The 10,487-nt window shown below is 45.6% G+C and overlaps 1 protein-coding gene across 1 annotated transcript; it reads left to right on the top strand.

Annotated features, from left to right (window-relative positions):
• Nucleotides 1–8,979: 8,979 nt before the first annotated feature.
• LOC125514158 (histone H4) lies at nucleotides 8,980–9,579 on the top strand. Its single transcript, XM_048679433.2, has one exon. It carries the CDS (start codon nucleotides 9,053–9,055, stop codon nucleotides 9,362–9,364), a length of 312 nt encoding a protein of 103 aa, XP_048535390.1. The 5' UTR covers nucleotides 8,980–9,052; the 3' UTR covers nucleotides 9,365–9,579.
• The last annotated feature ends 908 nt before the right edge of the window (nucleotides 9,580–10,487 follow it).

Genomic DNA, 10,487 nt, shown 5'->3' with positions numbered 1-10,487 from the left:
CCAATGTTGTAGCACACGCTTTGAGTCGGAAGAGTTATGCTAATACCCTAGTAAGCATGGGATTGCCGAAGGAGTTAGCAGAGGATCTCAGGGAACTTCGATTGGAGATTGCTCCTAGAGGTTTTGTTGCAACAATGGAGGTTCAGTCTACATTGTTAGGAAAGATTCGAGAAGCTCAGAAGGATGACAAAGAGATTGCCGAGATAAAAGAGAGAATGAGCGAAGGAAAGGCCAAAGGTTTTCGTGAGGATGAGCACTACACCTTATGGTTTGAGGACCGTGTTTATGTGCCCAATAACATAGAGATCAGGAAGTTAATACTTCAGGAGGCTCATGACTCACCATACTTGATACACCCCGGAAACACCAAGATGTATTTGGATTTGAAGGAACATTTCTGGTGGACTGGTATGAAGAAGGATATTGCCGAGTATGTAGCCGTATGTGATGTATGTCAGAGAGTGAAGGCTGAGCATCAAAAGCCAGCATGATTGTTACAGCCTATGCCGATACTCGAGTGGAAGTGGGATAAACTTGGCATGGATTTCATCACCGGATTGCCCAGGGCCAAACCAGGATATGATTCTATATGGGTAGTAGTTGACCGCTTGACGAAAGTAGCTCACTTTATCCCAGTGAAAACCACCTATACAAAGTGCAAAGTTTGCCAAGATATATATGACCAGGATCGTATGTCTGCATGGAGTTCCGAGGACCATCGTATCAGATAAAGGAACACAGTTTACCTCAAAGTTTTGGCATCAGTTGCACCAAACTTCGGGAACAAGGCTGGAATTCAGTACAACATTCCACCCGCAGACAGATGGACAGACCGAGAGAGTCAACCAGATTCTGGAGGATATGTTGAGGGTCTGTGCGCCAGATTATGGATCTAGTTGGGATGAAAACTTTCCCTACGCGGAGTTCTCATACAACAATAGCTACCAAGCCAGTTTGAAGATGACACCATTCGAAGCCCTGTATGGACGAAGGTGCAGAACACCGTTGATGTGAGATGAAGTTGGAGACCGACAGTTGTTTGGACCAGATTTGATCAAGGAGTCTGAAGAGAAAGTTTAGCTGATCCGAGATAGACTGAAGGTAGCTCAGTCCATACAGAAAAGTTATGCAGATTCGAAACGCAAGGAGATAACCTATGAAATTGGAGATAGAGCATATCTGCGAGTGTCACCCCTACGAGGAGTGAAACATTTTGGAGTTAAGGGAAAGTTAGCCCCGAGATTTATAGGACCATATCGAATTTTGGAACGTATGGGAGAAGTTGCCTACAAGTTGGAGTTACCTGAAGGACTGTTAGGAGTTCATGATGTATTTCATGCTTCACAACTGAAGAAGTGTCATGCTGAGATGGCCGATATACCATTAAGAGATACAGTACCCTTGGAGGCGATTCAGTTGGACAGTGATTTGACCTATGAGGAGAAGCCAGTCAGGATTCTTGAATCTGCCAGCCGAGTCACCCGCAGCAAGGTTATCAAGTTTTAAAAAGTTCAGTGGAGCCACCATACCGAGGATGAAGCCACCTGGAAACGAGAGGATGATCTTCACAAAGACCACCCACACCTATTTTCTGGCCAACCCGAATCTCGAGGGCGAGATTCAACTTAAGGAGGGTAGGTTTGTAACATCCCAAATTTTCAATTTGGAATGTTATACATAGAGCATTCATGCATATCATATTTTATTGCATTTCGTTTCTCGATCCTCGAAAACCTAAGCAACTCAAGGACCCTCGGAGAGAGTTGGGGATTTCTTTCTTTTCATATTTGAATTCTATCAAATATTGAAACGAGGATTTTGGTTTTAATCATTTTTCTCTCCGAAAATATTCATATTAAAAATATATGAGAGGAGATAATATGACTTCTCCAAAATAAATGAAATATTGGAAGAAAAATATTAAAATCAAATATTTGATTTTATTCGGATTTTATTGCTATTTTATTTGAATTACGAAAATTGCACGTTTTCCAAAGTTGCATTTTAGGGCCAAGAAAATGTTCATCTTGTTCTAAATATTTTATTTAGACGGTGAAAATTTGTTTTGGCATTTTTAGATTTTTATTTTATTTTCTAGGATTTATTAAGTTCCGGTGAAATTATTTATATAAAAAAAACTTCTCAGCGCCCGACTGGGCCGAGGCCCAGCCGAGCCAGGCCACCGGCCCACCTCCCCGCTCCGCCGTCTCCCAACCAGAGACCGCGCGCCGCTGCCGCTCGCCGTGGCCGAGTCAGCCACGACCCCCCGCCCCTTCCCCAAGCCACACCACCCCCTCCCCCTTATAAGCCGACCCGGGGCCCCCCTGGAGCCACGAAGCCGCGCCGCTGCCGCTAGCCGCCCGCCCCGCTGCCTTGCACCGCCGCCGCCTCGCCGCAGTCCCGCCGGAGCCGCCCCGCCTCGCCGGAGGTATACGCCGCCGCCGTCGTTCGTTCGGTTTTAAAAAACAGTTCGGTTTTTTCAGAAAACCCCTGATTCGTTTTTTAGATCGGTTCGCCGGTTTTTCTCGGTTTAGTTACTTTGCGGACGTTCGTCCGTACGTTCGTTCTAACGAACGGCTTTCGCTCGTTAGTTAGAGACAACGAACGCTCGTTCGTTAGCCTGTTCGCCAGTTTTCTTTTTCTCGGATTTTCTGCGATTATTTTCAATCGCGATTTCTGATCTGATTTTCGTTTTAGTTTACCTTTTCGCTCGTTTGTCGGAATCAGGCGATTCAAGCGCCTAGATCTTCGTCTCGAAATCCTCTTTCTGTTTAACGAACTTGAACAAGATTTTGTTACTGTAAAATTTGACCTTAGTCCAGATTAGTAAACGGATCTTGTTTCTTTCGCAATTTTAGTTTCGTTGCTCCATTTGATTTGATTCTTTTCGCAAACCGGAGTTCTTAAGTTGAACTTTCTGGTTAGATCTTCTTATTTGAGATTTACCCGTGTTTATTTGCTTGATTGCTTATGTATGCCATTGTTTGTTTGCGATAGAACACCCGGAGTGCGAAGCGTGCTACTACGAGTCCCTAGGTTTTGTGGATCATTAGCAAGGCAAGTAACACTTTGATCATACCCTTTATCACCCAGTTTTTATGCATTAGTTCCAATCCTCAAACATTGCATGATTAGGATGTGATTAACATGTGGGTTGGGAAGTTGTTGATGAGGTAGAACCTATTGCCATGTTATATTCAAACCCTGGGAGTTACTTCCACGTATTGCTTATATTGCTATGCTATGCTCGTAGACGTGGTTTGGGTGAGTGAAATCCATGACAGATGTGAGATTGATAATTAATGGTTCAACTTAAGGTGGCAACTTGAATACACATCTGGGTGGATTGTTTGTTGGGCACCTGGGGAATCCAGTGTTGTCCTAGGATATCCTGGAGTACCCGTGTGATCATCCTAAGGACCGCCACCCAGGCTCAAAGGGAACTGAGATATTTTCATGCTAGAAACTTCCGTGTGTAGCCACAAGCTATTATGGGCTCTAGCATAGTTGAGTAAGTTGCGTGAAGCTCCTGAAGAGGTGGATCAGCAGGTAGAGGGATGTAGGTTGGTATGGTCCGCCCGGAGTAAGGAGTTAATGCTTCTGAAAGATTGTGTCTCGGTCATCCGTTTCTCAAACACCATGTAGTGCGAGAAATCCAACAGAGGAGATCGAGTCTTGTGGGGAAAAGTGTGCAAACCTCTGCATAGTGTATAAACTAATCATGGTTAGCCGTGTCCCCGGTTATGGACATCTTGAGTATCTAGTACTTGGAGTATCCTAAGTATCTCATCACTATTAAATAATATTGTTGGGTTGTTAACTACTTTAATTGGAATTGAGTTGGAGGAACCTTCTCAATGATGTTTCAACTACCATGATAGTTAAATAAAATATATTCCTTTGTTGTAGGGAAAATTGGCTTTTCGCAAAAACTATAACCGTGGAGCTTTCCACCAGCCAAATATGCATGTAGTGATAGCATTATTCTGGTCTTGCTCTACTGTGTTACTTTGCCAGCATATTCCATGTGCTGACCCGTTTTCGGGCTGCAACGTATTATGTTGCAGACTTTTTAGACGAGGAGTAAGGTTCGTTAGGTCGTTGCCATGCAGTTCAGCTATGCCGTTGGAGTTGATGGACTCACTTATCTTCCAAGCCTTCTGTTGTTGTCATATTAGATGGCCTTAAGCCATATTTATTGTAATAAGTTCTCTTTTGAGACATTCGATGTAATAAGTGTGTGATTGCTACTCTATTATAAATCCTCGAGTACTGTGTGTCAGCATTACCGATCCAGGGATGACACTGAAGCACAGAGACTTGACCGTTTGAGGTCGGGTCGCTACACAATTGCTCGACAGTAATTTGTTCAGCCACTGTAATATTTTCTATCTTGAGAGAAGCCTCTAGTGAAACCTATCTCCCCTTGGTCTATTTTCCATCATATAAGTTTCCAAGCTACAATTCTTGTATCCTATTTAAATTTTCTTTGCAATCTTTTACTTTTCGTTCCATAAACCAAAAATACCAAAAATATTACTTTACCGTTTATCCATCTCTATCAGATCTCACTTTGCAAATAACCGTGAAGGGATTGACAACCCCTTATCACGTTGGGTGCAAGTTGGTGTTTGTTTGTGCAGGTATTCGGTGACTTGAGCGTTGTCTCCTACTGGATTGATACCTTGGTTCTCAAAACGGAGGGAAATACTTACTCTACTTTGCTGGATCACCCTTTCCTCTTCAAGGGAAAAAACCAACACAAGCTCAAGAGGTAGCACGCCTCCCATAGATTGATAAACCTTGGGTCATCCAGTTGAGGGAAAATTGCCACTGTCCTACAGAACTCTGCGCTTGGAGGCCCAACACGAATCTACAATAAGAAGGTTGCATAGTACACATCAAGCTCTTTTCTGGCGCCGTTGCCGGGGAGGTGAGTTCTTGAAGGTATATCTTTAGATCTTGCAATTGAATCTTTAAGTTTCTTGTTTTACCACTAGTTTTGTTTGTAAAAAAACTACAAAAAATGGAATTGAGGTTGCCTCATATGCTTCATCTTTTTAATGTCTTTCGTGAAAATGATGGAAAGGAAAATTGTGCTCAAGTGTTAGAAGAAGAAGTCAATAAAATGTTTGGCACTAAATTTTTGAATGATGAGCATGATTGCAATGTTATTGGTATGAATTCTTTGAATATCCATGATACTAATGATATGCAAAGTCATAAGCTCGGGGATGCTATGTTTGATGAAAATGATATTTTTTGTCCCTCAAGTTTTGATGAGCAAATTTATTATGATGATAGTATGCCTCCTATTTATGATGATTATGCTGATGAAAGTGGATTTGGAGAGGTCATGACTTTATTTAGTGATGAAATCCACTATTTTGAAAGAGGTTCCAATTGATTATGAGAACAGAGTTGCTATCTCTGATGATTATTGTGATGACATGTATGCTATAAAGAATAATGATAACCATGAAACGTGTCATCATGATTTTAGTTTTCAATTGGATTATGCCTCACATGATAGTTATTTTGTTGAGTTTTGTTCCCACTACTATGAATGAGAAGAAATTTGCTTATGTGGAGAGTAATAAAATTTATATGCTTGTGGATTATGAAAATAATGCTTTATGTGTCAGTTATATTGTTGAATTCATTCATGATGCTACTAGAAATTATTATGAGAGAGGAATATATGCTTCTACATATCTTAATAATATCAAGTTTCCTCTCTGTGTGTTGAAAGTTTTGAAGTCATGCTTGTTTTGCCTTCCTATGCTAGTTGATTCTTCTTCCCATAAGTTGTTTGTTCACAAAATCTCTATGCATAGGAACTGGGTTAAGCTTAAATGTGCTAGTCATATGCTTCATGATGCTCCCGTTATGTTTCAATTCTTATCTTTTATGTGAACATCATTGAAATCATCATGCCTAGCTTGGGCGTTAAACAATAACGCTTGTTGAGAGGCAACCCAATTTTTATTTTGTGTTTTTTGTTTTTGCTAAAATTTATTCAAAGCATTTTACACCAAATGTTTTGAATCTGGATGAAAGTGCATGGTGAAGATGTGAGAGGTATGCAATTACCGCTAATAGGATGCTGTATTCAAATAGCGTTTTGAAAGAAAAAAAATCGCAAATATAGACCAAGAATAAAGGATATAATTTAATAATAATATGTCCGGGGTTCGTAGGATGCTCCGCATCACAGGGAAACTAGAGCATACATGTGAGTTGGATTCAATTTTGAACTATTTTATTAGAAACTTAGTTGGATTGTATTGTTTAAATTAGAATTACCGTCGCATTTGAATATTTTCAATCATCGACGATTTGATAAATATGGGAGGTATAGAGCAACTTTTTTTTTTGATGGAATAGAGCAGCCTCTTTGCCTGGATTGGCGTATGGTATAAACTAAAATTGTTTTCCAGCCATTTTGTTTTTCAAATTCGGTCACTAGAATTAGAAAATGAAATCGTGAGCTTAAAACAGCTAACCACACAATTGGTTAATCGATTAATTAAGTTATGTTTCCGGTTTATAACGAAAGACCATGAGAAGTTGAGGCTGAATATCACGTCTGTGAGCATCCTTTATAGCCAAAATCTATGCTCATCTCCGCAGCCAGGCGAGGTGGTGCTAATGAAATGTCCTTGATGACGTTACTCACGTAGGCCCACCCTCTTTCACATGTGCACAACATGCTAGTCGCCGGTGACATGGATGCGACTCATGAGAGAGCTGGTTGTGCCTGCTGGGCTAAATTCAGTTAAGCTGGTTAGTTTATTTTTGGAGCCCAGAATCCGGTAATGGTCCAATCAAATTCAGCCTTTTGAAGGTGCTAACAAAATTTTGTTGCATTTATTGAACTAACCAAAATTTTAGTTTTGTTTTCAGTTTGGGTTCAATTTTCGGCTCCTTGGCTTTTATGCCCACCCTGAGCCCAACAAAAAAACCACTCCCTCCTATTCGAATTAATTGAAGCATCCTCTATATTGTATTGAGGATCCGTCATCGAACCGAGTAAAAGATTACTAACTGAATGAATAACTTTTATGTAGACAACAAAAAAATTCACAACCAATAAGAAAGCCCAAAATATCATAGGTGTCAAAATTTTGACAAGGGTGCACTTGGGTACCAACCAAGCACCATAAATCTTCATTTTTTCCAACTGAAAAACAGAGTTTTCCCCGAAAGAGAAGTCTCAGTGATTTTTCTGTTGATAGCTGACCCCAACGAGCTAATGAGTTTTGCCGAAAAAGGGTTTCTCCCGCTTTGTATACAAAGCAACCAACCGATACATCCAAAGATAGGTGTTGGGACGGAAGCAGCACAGTTATGCCCAAAAGAAAAGAAAGAAAAAATACAAGAGAAACTAATGCCAACAGCGACGAATCGACAAAAAACGAAGAAGCCTCATGGCCGCTGCACCCACCGGAGATCACCCACCAAGCTCCGAGCCTCCGAAGCGCCGGTACCAATCAGCACCTCCAAGAAGGGACACGGCGATGACGACACTGCTGCCAAGGGTTTCCCCCGGTACGATGTGAGGAGAGAGGAAGGGTAGCCCCGACGCCCTTCAGGAAGGTCGGGCGGTACCCACAAGCGCCACCGCGTTAGTGTCAGTCAAGCCAACAGGGATTTCTCCCGATCCCAATGTCCACCTCAGGCACTCCAGATCTCGCCACCAAACAGACCCTCACCCTGCGCCAAACCGGTCACGAAGCTTCTCACGCCGTCTCACCACGGCACCGTGAAGCATGGTCCGCACAAAGGAGGAGAGGAGCCGGGACTAGGGCGGCCGCACCGTCGGCACGCGGGAGGGCCCCACCTCCACCATCGAAGACGGTAGCTGACCGAACGCAATAGCAGGAACATACCAGGCCCGTGGCCGCACAGGCCTAGCTGGGATCTCCGAGGCCCGTAAAGTTCCCGCCTTCGCGCTGCAGCCGGCACGCCGTCGACGCCGCCGCCCCTGTCCAAGCCGCTCCCCTGCCTCCCCGCATAGAGAGCCGCCAAGTGGAAGCACCACCACCACGCGTGCCGCCGGCCACCACCACCAGGTCGCCGGACCGCCATCGGCCGAGCCGCACCACCACCGCACGCCCGCGACGGAGAGGAACCAACGCAGCCGCCGGGGGCCCGAAGCCGGACCCCAGTCGCCACCCACGCCACCTGTCGGACGGAACCGGCCGCCACGGCGAGGCGCACACCACCGCACAGCCGGCCATGCCGCGCCACGCCGCGGTGCCCCGCGTCAGCACCACGCCCGCACCCGAAGAAGCGGCCGGGCCGCCCCGTCGCGTCGGGGGAAGAACAGGCCCTGCCGGCGCCGGCGCCGGTCGGGCTTCGCCCGGCCGCGCCCCCTGGCGGCGGCAAGGGAGGAGGAAGGAGGAGGGGAGGCTTGCGGCGAGCGGATCTGGGGGCCCTTGTCGGGCGCCTCGCGGGTGGAGGCGCAGGGAGGGAAACCTAGGGAGGAGGAGGGGGATCTGGACCATAGCTAATGAGTTTCACCCCCCCAAAAAAGAGCTAATGATTTTACCAAGCAATTTGGAAGATAGAAAAAAAAAGCAGTGCCATCATTTTTGTATCGAGCCACGATCGTCCAAGCAGTGCGCCCCTGTTACTCAAAAGAAAAAAAAGCAGCGTGCCCCGTGGACGTCGTTGGCCACTCTACACAACTGTAGCCACGTCACCGATCCGCGCCGAACCCAGTTCCGGATCTGCCACCATCCATCTCGCATCCGACGCCAACCAACCCCCCTCCCACGGATCGCTCCCTCCGCGCCACCGATCAACAGAAGGAACGCCCCCCTCGGATCCCAATCCGACGTCTCAGACGAATCCTTCCAGCGAAACCCATCCCGTGAAAACCGAAATCCTCCCGCTCAAACCCCAAACCAGCACCCCCGCCCCCGCCCCCGCCCCCCAAATCCCCCGCTCGCCTATAAATCCCACCCCAAACCCGCATCACCTCCACACCAAACTCCACAGCGACTCCAATTCCCCTCGGTAGACAGCTTCCATCTCATCTCCGGCGATGTCTGGGCGCGGCAAGGGCGGCAAGGGGCTCGGCAAGGGCGGCGCCAAGCGCCACCGGAAGGTGCTCCGCGACAACATCCAGGGCATCACCAAGCCGGCGATCCGGAGGCTGGCGAGGAGGGGCGGCGTGAAGCGCATCTCGGGGCTCATCTACGAGGAGACCCGCGGCGTCCTCAAGATCTTCCTCGAGAACGTCATCCGCGACGCCGTCACCTACACCGAGCACGCCCGCCGCAAGACCGTCACCGCCATGGACGTCGTCTACGCCCTCAAGCGCCAGGGTCGCACCCTCTACGGCTTCGGCGGCTGAGCGCCGTGAGCTCGCCGGCTGACCCTGCTGTTTCCTGCGTGGCTGCGTTGCTCTGTAGTCGTACCCCCCCCCCCCCCCCCCCCCCCCCCCTGTCGTGAATCCAGTGTGCTGGCTATGTCTGTTTCTGTAGTTTGTCTAGTGAGATCCAACTTCTAGTTGTAACTCCTATCGTTTCGTTTCGCTGCAATGACAAGTTAAATCCAATCTGAGAAAAACATCGTGTCTGCTCATGCTTTTTTTAATATCGGCCTTTAGTATCGGAGGAATTGAAGCAATCGAGTGACAGCTCAAGTTAAATCTTACGGTGTATAGAACTGGAAGAACCCTGCAGTTTGGTTCTGCAGAGTGGTAAAATCAATCTTGACGCTTTATTTTATTTTGTCTTTGATTCGTACTGTCAGTTGGCTAGTACTGCATTTTGTTTTTTCTTCCAACCTTGTTTCATTCTAGTAGAAAATATGGAAGTGGAACAGCATCAACTTTTGTGGGAAATCCTGATCTTACATCATGACAATTCATCCTGGAACTCTTCTCTGATCTCCAATAAAGAGAAAAAACTTGGCCCAATTTATTTGTCTGAAAATCATTGGGTGCGACCCACAAAGAATTGCTCTGGTTCCTTAATTTTTTAGGGTGGTTCCTCTTGTTTTTCAAATATATTTATTTATTTATTGTCGTTGATCCGTCTTTACCAAAGAAATTACGTTTGCGCATGTATGAATATTCCACTACAGTTTTAGTTTGCTGAAGCCACAAGCTTACAAATCTGTCACTACAGTTTGATATGTGGCTAGCATAATAGTAACCATACGTTTGTTGTCAGTGTTCAGAAGCAGATTAGAAGCGTGTTGACTGGTTCCTGTGGATAAGAGTAATCGATTAGTCGCCCTGATGAAGCCGGTCTCCAGCTGTAACAATAGCTATGTAGTACTCCTAAGCAGGCGAGCAGCCACTAGAGCTCTAGAAGAGATCGTAAACCTCGTGCAGCAACAGATGGTTATTTGACAGAAACAAAAGCTAGCAAGTACAGTTGCTTATTTGATAGTAGAACAAAAATGTCAGAAGCAAATCCGAGTAATTTTTAATGAGTATCAAGCTTACAGAGTCACTTTTTTTCGCGATT

This window comes from Triticum urartu, chromosome 6A (assembly GCF_056163025.1).
Source record: "Triticum urartu cultivar PI428250 chromosome 6A, HENAU_Tu73, whole genome shotgun sequence".
Taxonomy (NCBI): Eukaryota; Viridiplantae; Streptophyta; class Magnoliopsida; order Poales; family Poaceae; genus Triticum; species Triticum urartu.
Note: the sequence above shows the minus strand (reverse complement) of the source record. Positions and strands in the feature narration are given on the sequence as shown.